Consider the following 22,129-nt stretch of genomic DNA (forward strand, 5'->3'; position numbering starts at 1 on the left):
TACATCAAAACTAATCACAACGATTAAAATCAGCTTTTCTGTGCAAGAGGAGAGTAATAAGCAAGTTGGAGGCTGGAGCAAAGCCTGTGTGTCCCCCTACACAGAGAGGAAAGCAAACAGGAAGAATAGATGATAAATAATAACAAGAAAGATACATTTCTATATCATGTCATATTGTCATATAATAAAGGGAAGGGGGATTGCTGGGCACACAGGATGATTTGATTTTTTTTATTCTAGAGATTGATTTAGACTGGAGGTAGAGGCATGAGCTAATTGTATCCTGATCCTTGCCTTGAGGGGTTTCAAAGCCCTGGAGCAACTATTCTCTGTATTTTGTTCTCTCTACCTTAGCCAAGCTATTGCATTTCTCTCTGGTGTAGCGAGCAGAGCAGATCGCTGCAAGAAATCAGGAGGAAGAGAAACAAAAAGAAGAGAAGGGGGAAGTTACAAGACAGACTTTGTCTTTTCATGTTTCAGGTAAGATCTGATGCTATTATTTGCTATGGCTGGGGACTTTAGGGCGCAACTTGCTTTTACGCATGTGCCAGGTTCCTGCTTAATTTTTTTTTCCTTTCATCGTCACCACTTCCTTGATTCACACACAAGGAATAAAGCGATCGGTGTGTGTGTGTTAGAATGAGAGGACGGTGCGCCTTGGGGGGTCGGTCGGGGGTGACTGCTCTACAGCAATGGTGGGATGGAAGTCCGGTGCTGAGATGTGATCGGCCCTGATTGGTGTGGCACAGAGCTGGGGATGTCACTGGCTGATCACATCCATGTGCGCTCCGATCTCAGCAACTCTCACTAGTTTTGCTGCCTGCTTCTTTCTTCTTTTTCCCTCCCATCTCACCTCCAGCTTGTCATCTCTTTCTCTGATGGGCGCCATTGTGTTGCTGCAGATTGTGCCGGGGGGTATGGAGGGACTTGCGGTGTGATGAGGCCGTGCTGGAAGCTGCAGGCTGCAGGAATGGTCTCCATGCACGGCCGATCAGGTGCAGCGGCTGCTGGAAAGGGTTAATGCGCCGAGCGTGCAGATTAGCGCAGACAGCACCGGCGGGGCCGGGAGAGCGTGCGGGTGTAGTGCCAGCCTGGGGACTGCAGGGGGCGCTGTGCGCCTGTCTGCTGGGAGATACATCAAAGTGATGGCTGTGTGGATGGAGAATGGCAGCAGGCTGGGACTTTACTACAATCAGCTGAGAACATGTTGTATGATGTCAGGCAATCATTACAGCTGGATGTATTGTATGATCTTTATGGTATTATTATTATCAAACAGGATTTATATAGCACCAACATATTACGCAGCGCTGTACATTAAACAACGATATTAAATAGTATTTATATAGCGCCATCATATTACACAGCGCTGTACAATAAATATTATTAATATTATTAATATTACACAGTTTTTATATAGCGCCATCATATTACACAGCGCTGTACAATAAATATTATTATTAATATTATTACAGTTTTTATGAAGCGCCATCATATTACGCAGCGCTGTACAAAGTCATGGTCATGTCACTGGATGTCCCTCAAAGGAGCTTACAATCTAATGTCCCTACCATAGTCATATATCTTTTAATACAGTCTAAGGTCAATTTTTTTCTTTTTAGGGGGATAGCCAATTAACCTAACCGCATGTTTTTAGAATGTGGGAGGAAACTGGCGTACTCGGAGGAAACCCACACAAACTCCATGTGTCCTGGCTGAGATTTGAACCTGGGACCTTGCACTGCAAAGACCAGCACGGTGTTATTTCATTGCTTCTATTATATCATGATGAAATCACCCATATCACACAATGCCCATGTGTAGGATCTGATTGTCCTGTGTACCATCCTCACCAAACTGGATCAGCACTTTCACACCAGGGGAACATTTAAAATAAATGGAGGGGAACCCCGGCTAAAAAATAATTCAGTGTGAAGATCCCCCTTATCATGGTGGTAACAGTGCCATCTATCTGATCTACACCTATTACACACAGGCAGATTTCCACTTATGATCAAACTGATTTTGTCCTATAATGTCTATACCAGGGATTCCTAACACTTTTACATGAGGGGAACCCCTGAAATAACTTTAAAGTCTCAGAGAACCTCATTCTATAATCACTATATCCACAGCTCCCAGTACATTAGTGTGGTCAGTAGGAAGAATGCCTCTTACATTGCTGGCCAGTGGGAAGAATGTCACCCTTGTAGATAGCTGAAAAGATCATTGATGTCACTTAATCTGACCTGAGAGCCACAAATTGCTTAAGGAACCCCTAGCAAGCTCTAGAAGAACCCTGGTTCTGGTCCTGCTCTCTGATCCATACAAAACACACACTTAGGGCTCACTTCCACGGTGCATTTTACTAACACTTGTATTTTTATGATCGTTGCAATGTGATGCATATGGCAGACTGGTCTTTTGAATGATCTGCTGAATGCAGTTATCACACATAAATGGGGTGCAACATGTGGCATCACAAGGTGTATGGGGTTCAATAAATAGTAACTCTTTAGAAGTGTGGAATGGAGACAGGCTCTTAGGGTTAGTACACCTGAGCAGGATTTCACCTATGATATGATAAAATATTATTGTCCCATACCAGCGTTGTGGACCACTGGTGGTCCGTCAGAAAATTTTGGTAGTCTGCGGCTCTGGCCAGTGCTCCCCCAATTGGATTCAGAAGGATGCACTGGTCAGAGCCGCAGACCATGTCCCCTATAGGGATCTCAGGCTCAGGAAAGTGGGGGGGTTGTGTCTCTGGACTCTGGCTCAGAACTGGCATCATGAGGTCACTAATTTGTCCACAACTAATTTTTGTGGTTAAAATTAGTTGTGGACAAATTGGAGCATAAGCATTGGTCTGTAAACATCACAGAAAGCACAGATGTTGTATTGAGTCTATGAATGATCAAGAATATTGGATCAGAATTGAGAGCACCTTCTATCCAGGGAAAATGATCAGAAGGGCAGAATCCCATACACATGGGTTTAGTGTGTTTGAACTTCCAGTGGCAATCCAATGGGAATATTGTTCGGATTGGTAAAAAAAAAAGCTCTGTTGGCAGTGTTCTCCGCTGCCCAGACTACATGTCAGTGAAGTTTGTATTGATTCACTGTAGGTGGAATGAATTGTGAACTTAGGTTTAGTACATAATACCATGTTTAAAGTGAACCTGTTTATGCAAACTGTATAGATGGCACTATCTGGTATGTATTTCTCTTTTCCGTGCATGTTTACCATCTTGACCACCACTGCATTCCCTTCAGAGATCCTATAGTAATACTGACCACCATACCCCATTATTTGTACATAGCTTGGCACCCCTCTTCCCATACTCTATGCCAGCGGTCCCCAATGGTGGTCAGTGGCTCAGGGTGCATCGGCTAGACCCACTGACCATATGGATTGCGGGTTTAGGGGGGTTGGGGGGTTCTGGCATCATGACGTCACTCTGGGAGAAGTGTCTTCCCCTTTCAGTGACACATGGCTCCCCGTGCATGCGCGGTCCAGTCTGTGAAATTCGTGGTCCGTGAGCTCCACGAGGTTGGCGACCACTGCTCCATGTAACAGTGCTCAGGCCTGGTGATTGCTGCTCAGATGACAATCACTGTATTAGGTGAGGGCAGAGGGAGCGTGCATGTGATCACCGTATCTAGAAGTACTGAGACATCCACTGATATCAGCTGGCAGATCTGGGAATCTGGGGGCTCATTTGATTTATTTTCCTTCAGTTTATGTAACTTGTGATCACTTCAGAATAGAAATGCAGGTTTTTGGATACAGTTATAAAATTGATTATAATATTATAAGAATAACACCAGTAAGTATTTTAAAATCCACAAAAAGTTTAGATTAAAGCTTACCTCTTTTGTCCCTATCAATGTGTACATGAAGAAGTATTGCCAGCCTCTTGGCCATGAACTGTATTGTCCTGCTGTTAGACTAGTTTTCCAACATTGAGAACGGAGGCTTTCATTTGGTGATGCACCTTCCCATCTCAACCAATCACAGAGTGACTTGTATTCTGTGAATGGCCTGGGATTGGCCATGGAGTGTAGGAGGAGTACAAACTGCCAGGTGCTTCAGTGAGTGGGGACCACTGCCTTTACTATTGGATAGTTGAACAGCGGAGGTGTACACCGGCAGTAAGCTGGGGATGTACTTACATATGCACAATGATGGGGCGATGTTCTCTCCCTTTTGCATGGGCAGTTCAGTGTAGAATTATTGGTTGTCAGTAATAAATGAACTCACATGCACAAGAGCTGCATCACTCCTGTCACAATGATGTGGACTGGCACTGTTTATTTCTACAGTAAAAAAACTGCTCATAGTTTTCTAATTTTTAGGTTTTGTTCTGTTTTCATGTTCTGTTCATGAAAATGTTCTGCATGTCCTGCTCAGCAATGGTTTAGTGTAAAGGAGACACACACAGGGGTACAAACATCAACATGAGGAGCTTAACGCGTTTCGCCAAAAGACCTGTAGTCATAAGCATGACGGTTCAGTATCACCTGTTGGCATTACCAAAGCTTTCTGTTTTTTTTCTCCTAACAATCCACAACACCATGCCAGACCCTCACACAGGCCATGACCTGAATATAATGCATAGGGGAGCACAGTGACCCAGTGATTATCTCCCTGGGTCATATAATAGGGTTTGCAGTCAAAACCGAAATATTTAATATTCCATTACATGTTGATGAGTAAGAGAAAGGAGGAACCAGGGAAGGCAAAATATTAGCAGAAAAAACTTTAAGGTTTTGTTTTTGCTGGGATTACTTTTTGTCTGCTGTTTGAATTTAATGGAGTTGTCAGTGGCTTCTTCTTTTTTCTATTAGCAAAATCAGCAAACTTAAACCAATGAGTATGGTGCAGGTTTTGTGTTAAGGAAATGCACATTTTATAGACAGGTCAGCAGGAGGTACCATATAAATGTGTATGATGTCTGTAATCAGTGTTTTCTATCTTTTACAGCCAGGCAATGTCTACTAATGTGTCTGACATTTTTTATAATGTGTCTCAGCTATTTCAAATCTGCTGTGTTATTGGTGTATTTGTTGCTACAATGTAATACCAACAGATTGCACACATAATACAAAATGCTACATTCAGCATTTTACTCTTTTTCATGTTTATGAATACTTAGCTGTGGGGTTTTTCAAATAGAGCAGCAGAAACATTGCCTGGATATTCTTGTATGACGGTATATCAAAGCTCAAGATGGTATCAAAACACCTAAAACTGGGAAAAAAAACTTTCAATAGTTTATGATTTATTCTTGGGGTCAGCCAGTAAAAAATGTAATATATAAACTACTGAGACCACACCATGTTGTTGCTTTGGATTTTTTATGAAAGGTTTAGATCCTCTGTCTTCTGCTATGTGCTGAGCTCACTTCCCATTCTGGTGACATGGGGAAATCGGTCAGAAATCAAGGGACAATTTTCCAACCTGGATGCAGGGAGAACAATAATTTAGAATAGTGCAATCTACCTGCATTGCATAGTGAAGTATATCCCAAGGCTGAAAGAACAATTTCAGCTTTCAATCAGAAGCCTGCAATTTGGGGGTATCACTATTCAGAAAAAAGCCTTACTGGATGCTGGCATTAATTATTGGACACACACTGCCTGTAAAGGGTGGATTTCTTAAGAACGGCCTTAGGGCTGTACATTATGGTTGATTTGCCTTTACCTAGTCCCTCCCTCTATGTAATAACAATGGTGTGGTGGGTCACTAAACAACAGCTGAACACACGCACAATTTTCATGCCAGTCTAAACAATCAAACAAAATCTTGCAGCCTTCGTTGCCCAGCAGTGTGTATGTACCTGGACATTCTTTGAATTTACCAGGGAAGAACCAGCTCAGACCAATAAAAGTAGTGACTATTTGTGTCTTAAAGTGACCCTGTTCTAAAACCAAATATTTTTTACTAACACGTGTTAGTAAAAAGGCCTCCTACTTACCTCTCCTACTACCTGTGCCACTGATTTCCACTCTTGTCACTAGAATGGGTCCATGGAGAAACCCACAGTGTTAGACCCTGTGGTTCTCCACAGTTTTCTGTGGTTCCTCCTGCTTACCTCATTTTACTGCAAACGAAAGAAGCGATGTGAGCTCAGGAGAAGAATCCAGTGAGAACAGTAGAGAGAATGACACTTCTGGAAATGTGTTTCCTAGAAGACATTTGAGGGATCATTTCTAGTAGAGCAGAAGTCAGCAAACTCCAGCCTTTAAGCCAGATACAGTCTAGGCGATAGTTTGTTCTGGCCTAACGCCCCCTGGCCAATCCGGCCTAATCCCAGCCGGGCAACCCATGGCTCCGGAGCCGCGGGTTGCCGGCCAGATCAGCCAGGATCATTAGGCCATAACAAGCCGCCGGAGCTCCGGAGCTGTGTGCAGCTCTTGGGCCTCCTCTTGCCACCGGGGTAAATAGGAACGCCCCCGAAGGAAAGTCCATCTCCTCCACAATGCATACAGAGAAGAGGGATTTCCCTTTAGAGGGCATTCCTAGTGGGGGTGGAGCAATTAGAGCAGGACTCCAGAGAGAGTCTGGCCTTGTGTGCTTCTGCCCACCCCTGAAATGGCCTAGTAGCCACAAAAGTTTGCCTACTTCCGTAGTAGAGGAACATTCAGCAATGTGGGCTGCAGTAAGGGGAAGTGTGTAGCTTGTTCTTTTACAAAAGAAAAATGGGATAAGGCATAAAAAAGGTTAATTCTTTATTTATTCAAACTATAAAGCTCAAAGCAGACCTATCATCAGAATTTTTTACTGTATATAAAAGGGTAGACAAAGGTTAGCTGTAAGGTAAAAATTACCTTCTTTTTTATGGGTAGGGGGGTTCACACCCTTTAAAAAAAAAGGTGAAGCCCCTCCCCTTCTGTTTTTATTGCCGCACTTATAAAGACAGAATGGGAGTGCAGAGCCTCCTGGGATACTCCTGTAACGCATTCCAGCGGGCTTGGGTCTGCTCCTCCTGCGCATGCCTGATCTTGGAGCCTTTTCTTCAATAGGAAAAAAAAATAATTTCGTTCTCCCGCATGCCCAGTGAGATTGTCACTATTTTTCCCCCCTTTTACAGCACGCTATATCACCCAATATGGCACCTGTGAAATGTGCCGTTGGGTGACGTAGGCAGAAGCTGGGAGACAAGAAAGATGGCAGTGTCTAAAGGTTCCCCAGCGCTGGGACAAAGGCAGATAACTGGACGGCATGAGACCCCATCCAGGAAACCTTCAGAGGAATTGACGGATCTGTGGAAGTAAAAGTGAGGTTTTTTTTTAGTTTACTTCTGCTTTTAAAGTCAATTGGTATCAAACTAACTGCTAACGTGGCCCAGGGGCTAATAAATCACCAAAGCTTTACTGAATACAGCCAGTCTCAAGGTGACAGAGTAATATGCATGTGTTCCCAGTGAGCAAATAACACACGTCTGTCTATTATTTGACTGTAGATGCAAATGATAGGCTTCAAAAAGTACGGATTTTATGCTGTCCGGCATTAGGCCGGATCGGCCAGGGAGCGTTAGGTCGGAACGAACTACCGGCTAGGCCATATCTGGCCTAAAGGCCGGAGTTTGCCAACCCCTGTCCTAGGCGATTGAGAAAGAATAGATACTGGGATACCTAAGTCACGCATACCGAGAGGCTCTTGGGTGCTTCTTCTGCGCATGCCCGAGCATGCGCCTTATCTTGAACTTGAAAAAAATTGCCGATCTCACGCATGCGCAAGTTTTTAACCTACGTCACCTGATCTCAGGCCTGGGTCAGGTGGCGAAGGAACAACCTAAAAGAAGAGGCGAAGATGGCTGCGCCCAGAGTGCCGGCCCAAAGACGGGGACCCAACGGTAGAGACCTTCGGATGGATGGGACTGCCCTGCGGGATTAAAGGTTAAGTGGATTTTTTGTGTTTTGGGGGATTCTGAGTTTAGTTCCTCTTTAAGTCTTGGACTTGGTTCATTATGCAAGTATAGAGGTCTGAGATACAGCATTTCATTAGGTGATGATCTCTATATATTGATAACTGTTAAAAATATAGGGCCTGATTTATTAAAGCTCTCAAAGGCTGGAGAGGATTCACTTTAAATGGTGAACCTGGGTGATCGAGAAAATCTGTAAAAGATTTCTTAAAGTAATTTGCTATATGTTAGCAAGGTTTTCAATCCTGTACCAAATCAATTCTAGTTTTTTGGATCACCCAGGTTCACTGATGAAAGTTTATCTTCTTCAGTCTCCAGAGAGCTTAAACAATTCAGGCAAATAGAAAAAGGAAGCATACTTTCTAGTCAGTGTTACATTTAGGAACTTGCATTTATAAAAGGTAGGTAGCAGTGTCAAAACAGTAAAATAGGAACATATATGATACATGTATGAATGGATACTAATAAGGGTGCAAAACGTTCTTACTATTACAGAGAGGTTCATAATTTGTTGGTTGCATCAGTATTCTCCACCCCAATATCAGCACTTCATGGAATTACCTTTGGCTGCAAGACGGTCCCAAGTCTTTTCAGATAAATTTCTACAAGCTTTTAATATCTGGATCCTTATTAATTTGTGCATTTTTCTTGGCATAATTGCTCCGTTCAGGTGTGGTCTGTAACAGGACTATTCTGAGGACTGGTACACATGGGCAGATGGTTTCCTTCTGATAAGCCTTAGACATTCAAGGTCTTATTTTTCAATCACTGCAGTGTAGTTTTGAATGTCTGTTTAGGGTTGCTGTCTTTCTGAAAGCCAAACATCACAAGAAAATTCATCTAGCCCTCATATCTGACCAGTTTCCCACATCTTAACAATCAAATACATCCCACCACGATGCTGGTATTCTCACAGGGTTGAAGAACGGTGCATTCTTTCTGTAACCCACATTAAGGCTGAAGAGTTCCATGCTGGTGCTTTTCACATTTGCTGCACCCGCCTAATTCTTCTTAGAGAATTACAATAGGGCAGGCGTAGTGATCCCACAGTGGAAGGTATTTTTCTGGATTCCACACCAGATTGGGACAGTGGAGAAGTGTGGAAAATGTGAGTAAAGCCTGCCTATGGTGCTTCCTGCAAATTATTCTATACTTTATTCTAGAATATCCTAACATTGGCAGGAGTACATGTTTGTAATTAAAGTGTACTTGGCTGGACAAGTGGGAGAGGGAGAAGGTAGGAAGATATAGACAGATGTTTTTGCACATTGATAGACTTGGTAATACATTTCTGATGGTATATGTTTTTTTCTCATAACCTATTTCTAGGTTTTTGAAACTATTAAAGTTATGTTTAATAGTTTCAAAAACCTTTATGTTTATGTTTAGTTTGTCTAAAGTTCAGTCCAGTCAATACTTATGATAAAGTCAATTACCATTTTTTACTATTGATTGAATAAAACTGATCCTTTTAAAAATCAATCAAAGTAGTCAAACTAATGAATGATTTCTGGGTAGAACGTTGATCAAATATTGATCAGGTAAGGTTTGTTCTTTGTCAGTTGGTTAACCAACACATTGAAATCCAAACCACGTATATTGATTAAAATCAATGTATTGAACAAGTGGATATTTCATTAATATGTGTGATTATTCACAAGGATTTATTTAAATTCTGTAAAAAAGATCAAAATATCATTGTATGCCAAGCATAAAGCTTTAAAAATGCTTCTAGAAAGCAAGTATTATAGTTCAGTTGGTGCAGGTAGTGGAAGTGGTTTCATGTCTCAGAATTGTTTAGTACTGACAAACTCAGCAGACATTTAGCCCCAGACATTCTGTCCTGGTTTCAATCATGCAACCAGCAAAATATTTTTAGGAATACCCTCCAGGTGGCAAATATGTTCAGAAAATGAAAAATGAACACTTTTTACCTTCACAGCAGCCGTTGTTACTGAACGCCTTTACTTAATACATACCCACAACATTTTTGGCTGGGCAAATTTAAAATCCCATTATTTAAAAAAAAATATTGTCAATACTCTACAAAAAAATAACCTTAATTGCCTGATTGCCTGATTTTTTAAATACACTTACCAGACCTTTCTTGTTGTGGGCGCCACCACCTTATGTATTCCCTTCCTCCTTCATTCGGAAACAAGGAAAGTGGGGATGTACACTGTACGCATGCGCAGCGACTGTTGACAGAAGAGGACAGCCATTAGGCAGCAAAGTATGTTTTATTGCAGAAGGGACATTGTCCGCCCCTTTCTGCATTAAAGCCCAGTCTGAATCCAGATTTTGAAAGCAGAACTTCTGATTTTATTATTTTATTTGATAATACAAATTTCAAAATTCCATATCAAGTAGAAGAATATAGCATAAAGTGATGGCTTTTGCATATATTTATCTATGTCTGTTCTGGTGATATTCTGTAACCGTTCCACTAATTTTCACAAAGGAAAAGCAGCCAGACAAATAAATGACCTGGACTGTGGTCATACTACGTTCACAGGGTTGCCATGCATGCACTGCATTAGCATTAAATTGTTTTTGCGTATTGGCTAAATATAGCAAAAATCAAATAACTGGCTGCAGATTGAGAAGAAATGGCTATTTGTAACAATATTATAGGAAAAAAAAATACCCATGGCATATTTTTCCCTAGTGTTTAAACCTTATGAAAAGTTGAAAAGTGTAAATGGAAATGATTTAGGGAAACTTTTTTGGCTTTTATTAAGACCAAAGCCATACACAGTAAAAAGAAGTTGTAAGGCACAATCACTTTTCAGTACCGCAAAGGAGTAAGCAATAAATCTGCATACTGTATACAGTATAATATGTGAACTTAGCAGCTCCATCTCCATATAACTTCCCCAGTCAACCTGTATGTAGGCTATGATGGGGCATCATGCAGTGGAAAAGATGCAGCATTTGTCAGGGTATGAGAGTGAGCCCATTGGCTTTACCCCCCCAAGAAAGAAGAGTAACATTGCTTATATTTAGCAATGTCCACATCTGGTCATTCCAATACCTTTTTTCTAATAGCTGGTATTTCTTTAATTCTGAAACATGTGATCATGTAGTATTATGTTGTCCTTATTATAATTCTGCATTAATTGTTTATCCAAATACTCGTTTTATATCTTCCAGTTTTTCTCCTGGAGTTTAAAGTGTGAATTTAGCTGCATTTTTCATTAGTATAATTATGTTTGTTAAAAAATTATTTTCTGCCTACTGCTTGCCGTTTGAAAGATGAAAGTACTTAATTAACTGCTTTTATGTTAACATACATGATTTTCATTTTTTAATCACTATGGAATAGACTTGCTGAAATGAAAGCTGCACTTTTTTTCAAATCTGCTGCAGTAACTTTGGTGTATTAATTGTGCCTGGGGCAGGAGACAGAATGTTCTCTTACTCTAGAGGGCCCTGTTACATCTCAAATGTTGGAGTGTGATCTTTAGACTAATGTTCCAGTATACAGTAGATGCGTTTGGATAAAAGAGAAGTGTAGGTGCATACATTGCACTTATTTTATTATGTCACATAGAATTATACACTGTAAAGAAATGACATTTCACCCAAAATACATGTATTCCAAAAACATGCAGTTAGGTTAATTGGCATCCCCTCAATAATAATTCTTTTGTATGATATAGTCATTCAAAGCAATCAGTCATAATTGTTTTATTCTTTTGACTTTAAAATGCACAACAAAGTGCACAACAAGTCAATCCAAACTTAACTGTGTAATGTGCAAAAAGAAAACAGTCAATTCATATTGGTGAATCAGTATACAAAATATTTAAAAGTAATTTGATCTAAAATTATAGCAAAAATGAGGGCCACCAGCTACACCAGGGGTGTCAAACTCTGGCCCAAGGGCCAAAGCTGGCCCTCAATGTCCTTTTTTTGGCATTGGACTGTTTTATAGACACAAATAATGCCGGAAATTTTAGTAGCGGCGCTATGTCAATGAAGAGGGAGTTTCCGTAGTGGGCCACTCATAAAATTTAGCTCCGCATTGGCCGCGTCTGGCATTTCCAGCACTCCCCCTCAGCTATACTTTTCCATACTACTCCAAGGCATTGACTTGAATGGTTGTATTTTCATAGAAGAATATTGTTATTAAATTATGTTAGCCTGTGCAAAAAGGTTACCATTGAAATTTAACTCAGAAGGCTACAAATAGAAGAAGAGGCATAAGATTTTTTCTTAAATAAAATTTAAAAAAAATCTTATGCCTCTATCTCTTTTACAGGCTTGTTCGAGATGGTTTTGTTTCAATATGAAAAGGGTTTATATCTAATGAAAAGGAAAAACTTCCTCAATTCAAGACTGGCCCGCCACTTTGTCTAAGGTTTTAATTTTGGCCCTCTGTGTATTTAAGTTTTACACCCCTGAGGTACACCATACCAAAATATATACACTTGAGTATTGTGGAGTAAAAAGCAGCAATTTGTCTTTGGTAGTTTTGAATGTCACAAGCGTTTGATAATAGGCAGAGGTCAAACTGGGAAAAGAGGGACAGGGGTGTATAGGGCACAAAGGAAGTAGGACTGATTAGAATTGTATCTAATCCAAGGGTTTCATATATTGTCAAACACTGGAAAACTATTGTTAGCAGTATGAGTTAGTTTGTCATAAACATTTTCTTGTTTTGTACGGGACTTTTAAGGCTCATAATTTTAAATAAACCAATATATTTAAATATAATTTAAAATATATATATTTTTTTAATATTACAAATATGATTAAAAAATATCAATATTTAAACTGATGATATACATCATATAAGCAACATGGCTAAACAAGTCTCAGTGGATATCTTTTGACGCGTTTCACAGAACTATCATCCGCTTCCTCAGGAAACACCATGAGATCTACAAAAGTTTTATTAGTAATATAGTCTTTGTAAACAAAAAATACAAAAATAGAAACAGAAATGTACACTAACCTCTGTTTCTGTTTTTGTATTTTTTGTTTATAATTTCTATTGAGAAATGTTGATGAAAATTTTTATTGGCTAACCAGTACTATATTACTTTTGTAGATCTCATAGTGTCTCCATGTCTCCCCTTGTGTTTCTGCCTTGTCACCCAGTCACCCAGTAAAGGCTACATGTGACCATGTTAATGTGCACTACATAGTCATGTTTCACTGATGGAACAATGGGCCTGCTTTATCAAAGCTCTCCAAGGTTGGAGAGGATACGCTTTCATCGGTAAACGGGGTGGTTTGCTGGTTCACCCAGCTTCACCGATGTAAGTGTATCCTTTCCAGCCTTGGAGAGTTTAAATAAATCAAGCCTATTTTGTGAAAAAATATGTTCTGCTCCTGTTGGATGGCATGCACATAGACAGGGAGAAGTTGCAATATTAGTGATGTACAACAAAGGACAAAAAAAGCTGAATACAGTATGCATTTCTTCTGATACACCACAATGTAAAAGCTTTTCATCTAGGGTTTATGTGTTACTTGACCTGTGAAACAAGCAAATCTAAAGCCACAAATGCCCCTCTGTAATCATTTTTTTTAATCTCGCCCCTCTGTAATCATTATTACATTTTTTTTTTTAAATGCCTAAATGCAGGCTTCCTATTTTGACTTAGTATCAGGATTTTGCAACTCCTGTACAATAAAGATTTAAGACAACAGCTCAGGGAGAGGCAGGAAAACATCACAAAGGGTCAATCAGATGTATTGCAAGGCCAATCAGATTTATTGGATTTTTAGAAGGTGATGGGCTCATTACTGAGCTGCGTTAAATGTCCAGTTACAGGGTAGGAACAGAAAAGAGAATTATTCATGGAAGTAAAACTGTAGCAGAGGGATGGTAATGTTATATTGAACACATTATAATTCCATTTAAAGCATTGCCAAGGCTCTACAGATTGGGGGTTATGGTGAAAGGGGTTTACAAGAGGAGCCAGGAGATTGGCCACGATGAGAAAGAAAGGTGCTGAGCTTTGACTTTTTATGAAGGTGTATATTTGAAAATTCATGGAGAAAGAAGACAGCAGACTGTGGGAACTGACTTGAGACTAGTGACCCCTGATGCATATTCAATTCACTTGGGAATTCATTCACTTAGGGTCATGGGAAAAGCTATGGTAAATCTGGAACAGTTATTAATTAGTAGAGACATTATACTACAAAGACTAGGACAGCCAGATCTATGGTCTTTCTAATAGTAACATACAACTGTCAACATTTAACCAAAGACTGCATAGAAAAATCAATGCTTTTGAACTATGGTGTTGAAGAAAGTTATTGCCTATTCCCTGGACTACAGGAACATTAGTCAAGCCCAAACTGGTTACTAGAAGGACCCATCCTCAACGAAAAATTCAAGTACATGGCCACTCCTGGATTCCAAGGAAAGACACATTTCTAAATAACCTACGAATTTAACTTTCCATAACTTCTAGCAACCTTCTTACAAGATGCTAAATTATATATAAAGGTTGACACTGTTAAAGACCATTTAGTCTAGATAAATAATATTATTATCTTCTTGTAACAACCCACAACTCCACTTTTGATTCTGTTCACTCTCAGTTTTTACTACCTAGAATGTGCGTCAGCTAGAAAATTATATTCAAAGATTACAAGGCAAAGATGCATATGTCTGTATACGTATAGTCATTACTAAAATCTAGTTCTGTTCAAGTTCCATAATCACCACTGTTTTTCCAGCCTGCTGATTGGACAATGAAGAAACAGTAACACACCCAGGCATTTTTTTAAGCTGGGTAGGAAGAAGCTGTAGGCAGATGGAAGCCCCTGAATTTTGACCTAACTCTTTAGTAACCACCCAAAAACAGCGGGGGTTTGCTGAAAAGGTGGTGCACCTGGCTAAAAGGAGCTGGGGAGAACACTGCATTTCCAGTCTGACTGCAGTTATGCTGAGGACAATATGATGCTAATATAGGTGTTCTTGATGTATGCATAAATGGAGTATAATATTATATTGTATAGTGAGCATTGAGGGATCCATGGACACACAAAAATGTTACATTTAGGCACTAGTTATAATTAATATTTATATGACTGGATTGTTTCTTTCTGAAATTATTTATTGGATAGCTAGCCCTGTTTTCTGTCTAATAAGAATCATATAAGTACTGAATAGTGTGGGACACACATTGCTGTAGTTTTATTCTCTGGGTCATAAAACATGAATTTATTAAAGCTCAACTTAGCATCCTAAAAATGCATCTTCCGGAACAGAAAAATGTGGTATACATTAGTGTTATGCAAAATTATTTTCATTTTGCTGTGATTCAGTCAATAAAATCTTACAGTTTGTAAATAAAACCTGACTGTTACAAGCAGACATATGGGAGTCATTTGGTAGGCCGACACAATTTCCCCACTACATAAGTAGCTTGTCAAAGTACTTTAAAACTGGGGGACGTGAAATAAAAGATCAGCAGAAAATATATTAAATTATAATTGGTGGTCTTAAAGACAATGCGCTAGATGTATGTCATGCTGTAAGAATGATATGAACAGCTATATTAGAAATGAACTCTGCGTGTACAGAAGCAGAATGTTGAAATAAATGGGTAGCTGTGGAAAACACAAAATAAAAATGAAATTATGTAAGAGAAGTGTGGTAGGAGATGGTGGGAAGCGTGGGAAGGGGGCAGAGGAAGCAGTAGGGTGGGGGGGTCAGGTCACCTATGTTATGGTGCTTTAAACCAAGGACACTGGGGGGTTTAAGATTGCCTAGCTGTTCTTTTAGATAATGAACAAAAGGTTGCTTCCCATTGTCACAATGTGTTCACACCATAGCAAAGCCTAGATGCAAAAAGGGAAAAAACTTCTACTTAAACACATTTCAAGGTTTATTATTGACAGACTTCTAGGCATCTCATTTTGGTAACCCTGAAATTAGATCACTCGGTAATGTGATGTGCTTCCATGGCGGCTGGCATGATTCACCCATTGGCACATTACAATAATGAAATGCTTCACTTAGCCAATTATAAGCCAAAGAGGTGAGAGGGTTGGGACAGAGCCAATTACAATGGAAGCAGCTTATTGGTTTTATTACAGGGGTACCTCAGAATTCATTGACCTGCAATGTAGTGATTGGCCATTTTTTGAAATGCCCAGTTTGCTTTAAACTGTAAATCTGTAAAACGTATAACTTCCAGTGTATTTATCCAGGTACCAGCTGCTTATAGCATATAAAGGCTGATATTTAAATATAATTGTACTAAGAACTGTAGTTATTACTCCACTTCCACTAATCAAGTTCAGAATTTCATACCAAATTTTATTTTGATTGGTGTCTGAGTAACTCCAAATTTTCAACATGTATCAAACCTTTTAAACCTCGATAGGACAAATGGAAATGGCCAAAGGGATAAGACATGGGAAGGTCCATCAAAGAAGATGCACATGGAAAAAACTATTGGGGGCCCAGTGTTTTTCTGTCTTTGGTCTGTCTGCCTAAGCAGGCTTAGGGCACACTGTGGTTTTTCTCCAGATTCTTAGATCTCTACAATGTGATGACTTATGATGTAGTCTCATGCTGCTAGGTAATGACTGTATATACAGACCTTAGGCATGTAGTAATTATGTAAGTGTTGTTTTAGCCAATGGTAGCCATGCATATGAATACATAGGGAAGTATATTTGGACACTTACCTTCCCAGAAAACTATCACTGTCTGGTGGTAAAAAAAAGGGCTATATTCAGGGGGTGTTTTTTTCCTATGGTGTATTCCTGGCAAACACTGACCATAAATATGTCTAGCTTTCAAAGATCACACTGCAAAACATCTATACCCTGATAGTGTCATCATCCATATGCCCACCGTGTATATGAAAACAAACATTTGCAGAATGCAATCACCCTTCCAGTAAGTCAGATACAAATGTGGTATATGGTGGATATATATATACAGGTCCTTACATCTCTAGAAAACATCCACCCCTGTAATGCAGCCTGGTAAGTGGTAGTTTGTCAGTCATGTATGTAAATGGTCCATATGGATGCTCACACCCTGAGGATAATGTTTTGTTCAGTTATTGAAGTATTGAGGCAACATACATTGACAATATACACATACACTCACACCTGCAGCGTACAGTCACCCTGGTGGTGTAGTCTAGGTGGTCAGTCAGGTATACAGGTGGTATTCATATGGCAGTATATTAGGATACTCTTGATCCCAGGATGAGGCCACTCACACAGATGGGTCTCAGTTGGACAGTCAGGAATGTACATGGTATTGTGACCCCATTAGGAACATTCCTATTCTCTGTTTGTCCTAGTAAGCATTGTCAGTGGAACCAAAAGGTAAATCTGAATTTTTGGGTTGCCCCCAACAAAGGGAAAATCTTATTTTTTAAATATGTAAAACATATCATCTTAACTGTGAAGAGATTTTCTCTACTAACTTGTGGTCATGGAACAGTAAATAAAAATACATCTTACCAATCAAGAAAAAAAAAACTTTTGACTTCAGATATACTTTCAATAACTTTCTATAATATAGTGATAGCTCATTGAGAATTGCAGATTTTTTGCCTGCACTGACCTAGAAAATATTGCATTAACTATGAATCAAGAATTGTGAACAGTAAGTTGTTTAGAATTTTTTAGAAAAAATAATTGCAAATACACTTGTGTCTTTCTCAAATGCAATGTGTTTGCAAATCCACATGATAATACTGAAATTAGGCTGGTAATATTCAGCTTTCCTAAAGTTCACCTAAAATTCATATTGCAAAATTGGTCTTAAAATATTGATAGTTTCTGGCTAAAAAGAACTTTGAGTCTCTATGGTGTGTCAATAGAAGAGAGCAGGAGAAGTAGCAATTTGGATTGTAATAAAATTACAACTAATTAGTTAAAATGCAGAGTTTTTCAAATATTATAAGTTATATTTTCCTTTTATCCAGAACAAGAATATCTTTACGTTACAAACTGGAATGCGAATAACAGTGTCACATAACATTGCTGTAGTTAAAGCCCAACTTTTAAGTTGCCATTGGTGTGGAACATGTAGGTGTCTTTGGTATTCCTGATGTTGCTCTGTTGAGAATGAAATGTCTTATATGCAGAAAAGGTAGTTTTATCATTGTCTACCTTGCTATGTCTAAGTTTGATCCCATAAAGTAGAAGTAAAGATTTCATTTGGTTCATGTTGGTTACTGAACATCAGTACTATCTGTATTATGTTGTTATTTAAGTCCATTTAGGAAAACTGTTGCATTGGAACAAACATTACCTGCAGAAGGACATACATAGTATTAAATACTATGTGAATGTTGACTGCACATAAAAACTTCTGGTAATGTATGAATATATCAAATCAATAATCTCGGAATATAAAACTGTACCTTTCTTTTGATTTTCCAACATGACTTTTAACAATCCTTCCAGCAGATATAAGAAAGCCTTGGGAATCATACGAGAGATTGTTTATCTCCAAAATGTTAAGAAAAAAATATATTTTTAGGCTATATCAGCTTTGTGTACAGATGTGTTTCTACAGCTCCTGGGGAAAAAGAGAGAGAGGTCTTGTATTGCCTTCTCTTTATCTTTTGCCTTTTAGAAGAAGGGTGAGAACAGTTATGCCCGAGTCTTACAGATCCAGTCTTGGAGGACACAAACTGTGTGCCTGAGTACAAAACTGGGACTGTGACGATCACAACTGTTTCTCTCCAGCGCTACTGATATAAGACGACTTGAAGTTGCTAAAGGAAACCAGCTGTGAAGTCAAAACTCCCCAGGGGAGATTTATTTTTTTGTTTTTTGTATTATTACAGTCTATTGACATAATGCATAAGGACAAAGAATTCCAAAACAGCCAAACTTATCAAATACTAAGAATCCATGTAAACTGAGAGTACAAAGCAGCCCTGACACATAATACACTGCAGCCCTCATTTTAGTGTGTGATCACACTTTGCAAAGCCTAAAGGTGCAATAATGCTTATGTACTGGGACAACTGCCAACTAAGTACTGGTATTGGCAAAAAAGGAGAGTATTGTGTTAATGCAGCAAAATGTACTGTTTTATTAAAACAGGGTTACAGTAGCTTACTTGGTTTATTATACTATGAAAGGAACCTGGCTTTGTAGCAATTGCCAGATTAGCAACATTGCTAGTCCAGGCAAGGGGGTCATTCTGACTACTACTGTAAGAAAGGATTTTTTCCAGGAAGCCCCAATGAAATAATTTTATCAAAGGTTTCCCTGTGGCCTAAACCCAAGGGGTTCCTCATGGGTATATCTGCATGGGCATTTCTCAAGGCGGGTTTACTAATAGTGACAACAGTGTTGAAATGGCTACTTGTAGTGCCCACTGAAAGCCAATTTAAAGGGGTAGGTAAAAGGTAAAAAAACAGATTCACTGGGCTTGATTTCTTAAAGCTCTCCCATGCTGGAGAGCATACACGTCATCAGTGAAGCTTTGGGATCCAGCAAACCTGGAATGGATTTCCCTAAAGTAATTTGTGATTTGCTAGCAAATTTTTTGAATCCTGGACCAGATCCATTCTAGGTTTGCTGGATCACCCAGGTTCACTGATGAAAGTGTATCCCCTCCAACCTTGGGAGAGCTTTAATAAAAAAGGCCAACTGTGTATTATTGTCAAAGTTAGAAGCTTCAGATTTAAAAGTGGCATTACAAATGACATGAATATGTCAAAGGCAATATGAGGTTTAAGTGTATGTTTACATAAACTTCATGAACTCTCAGATGTTGGTTTGTAGAGTTATTTCTTAGCAAATCTGTACCACACAACAGATATTTGCTGAAAATAATGTTTTTTTATAGATATATATATTTTTTTACTTTGAATCATTTTTTGGCACTCAATCAAAAAGCAGTCTGTAAAATTTGTAACATAACAAATTCATTGTGGATTTTGCAAAATGTTTGCTGCTTACTGGGCTGAAGTTGGTAATTAGGTCCACAGTGCATGTTAGTTATTCAGGGACGCTGCCAAAAATTGTTTGGAACACTGTAACATTTCACAGCGTTTCCCAGGGCTCGTGTGTGCTGTAAAAAATTTCTTATACAAGATGTATATTTTCTATTTAGCTGCTCACAATGCTTGAATTTCTACATTGCAGAGGTGTCACTGCACAGGGCTTTTGGTCTCTCAGACCATTGTTTCATGAACACAAGAAGCCTGAAGCTAAGCTTGGATATATTAGTGTCCATGTAATGGCACCAACCCACAGGGAATATAAAGTTTACACATACAATAACAATTACTATCAAAATTGAAAGAACAAGTACAATTACAAGACTGTACATTTATCAGCCAATGGGGATGTCATGATGGAATTCATAACTTTCTTTGAAACAAGTTTGAAATAGACTAATGTATTGTACATGGTAATGTTTACTTCTGTCTGATAGAATTACTTAGTTTGTGCTCTGACGTATCTCATTAATAGATTTTAGAGTTTTGCTCTTAGCACGTTATTTATAAATCACTTCATCCAGGATTCAACCAATTTTTATGCCACACTGACACATCTATCACATTGCATTCAGTCAGGAAATGTGTAAATCAACATTTTTTGAATTGTATATTTTCTAATTCAATAAATTGACAATTGTGCATTTGAGTAAGTTTTGTAGTGGATCTTGGGTGAAAACATTTATAAACAGACTCCTTCATTTTGATATTTAAAAAATTGTATTTTTTAATCTACAATAAGTTTGTTCATACCAAAATGTACTGGGAACTGACCGTTCAAATTCATCCAGCTGAGATATGACAGTCATCGTTGTTCTGTTTATATAGATAGAACGCAATCATTGGTTGTAGGGTGTTTGTTGTATGCTCCTCTTGGTACCGTAAGTAAAACCTGTTTATTGCTGCCTAATCGGGGCCCGTCTCTGGCAGGATCCTCTTTGCCTCCCTGCTTTCCATTAAGGAGAATCCCTGATTAAAGCCCAAAAAATATTCAGTTTTAATTATTTAAATGTATTCTAGGTGGATCAAAACAAACCATGTGAAAAGTTTTAGTTTGTCTTGCATAGTGAGCAGCCACAGCATAAAAAAAAAGCCTGTCCCCTGCATGGAGCTGCAGAGCCAGGCCCATGCTCACTGTGCAGAAGCAGCAATCTGGCTGCAGAGATCCAAAACACCCTCTACTCAGTTACATCTACAGCTCCATGATTGGAGAGCTGAGACTGCAAGAGACATGTAGGACCTTCGCAAAGAGATCACTCTACAGCTTCTGGTAGGGAACAGGATTCTTTAGGATATAAAAAAACACAACATTGACTAACTTTTGTTTTTGATGTACCTTGAATGTCTTTAGCTGAATAAAGCTAAAGTTTTCATTGGGTTACAAGCACTTTTTACTGTCATAATGTTCCTGATCTGCTGAGAATGATATAATTTAGGGGGTGTGTTGTGACTTTTATGCGTTTCTGCAGATCTATATATTAAGAATGAAAAAATGTACAATTTACAGCTGGCTTGGTTTTTAAAGTGATTCACTCATCAGTATTCTGCAGCCATTGTTTCTCTGCCTCAGCAGACATGCTCCGTCTAGTTGTAGCCTCAGGAACATATTGAATAGGGGAATTTCAGCACACATTCTAATTGGTCCATTGTTCCTAAAAATGTTCTAGAATCAGATTCTGGTTGCTAGTGAGCCTGATTCCATGTGCTGTTCTCGGAATCACGCACTTGTTTGGCTTTGCTTTATCTATTAATGCCTTGACCCTTTTGTAACCTTCCACTTTTTCCTAATTATTTATTTTGCCTGGAAACAAGCTTTAAGTCAGGCATGTGTTGCCTGCACAACCTTAAAGTGTTTGATTACCATCTGTACTATTAAAGGTAAACTGTATGGATTTCGGAAGGTTTAATATAATTTGCTTTCTTATGATTTATATAAAACCTTTGTTTTACATATATACATGTTTAAATACTTAAAGTGGAAGTAAACCCAAAACTAACCCAAAACAATAAAATCACACTTACCTTCAATCCCGCAAAGCAGTCTATCCCTTGGGATCTTCTTCTCTCATCTTCTGGGTTCTTCTTCCTGCATCACCTGATCTCGCACTCCCCAAGCATGAGATCGGGAGACGTAGATTGGGAAAAAGATTGCAGATCTTACTGAGGATGCGTGATAAGCTCTCAGTAGAATTCTCAATCTTCAAATACCCACAGGGATACCACCTTTTCATACTTATG

The 22,129-nt window shown here is 39.0% G+C and overlaps 1 protein-coding gene across 1 annotated transcript in view; it reads left to right on the forward strand.

Annotated features, from left to right (window-relative positions):
• The first annotated feature begins 344 nt into the window (after positions 1-344).
• KCTD1 (potassium channel tetramerization domain containing 1) overlaps positions 345-22,129 on the forward strand; it is a 68,483-nt gene continuing 46,698 nt past the window's right edge. The window contains exon 1 of the mRNA XM_072411289.1: positions 345-480. Within this exon, the coding sequence (XP_072267390.1) occupies positions 472-480 (9 nt within the window). The 5' untranslated portion in view covers positions 345-471. The remainder of the gene's footprint in view (positions 481-22,129) is intronic.

Source organism: Pyxicephalus adspersus, chromosome 5 (genome assembly GCF_032062135.1).
Source record: "Pyxicephalus adspersus chromosome 5, UCB_Pads_2.0, whole genome shotgun sequence".
Lineage (NCBI taxonomy): Eukaryota > Metazoa > Chordata > Amphibia > Anura > Pyxicephalidae > Pyxicephalus > Pyxicephalus adspersus.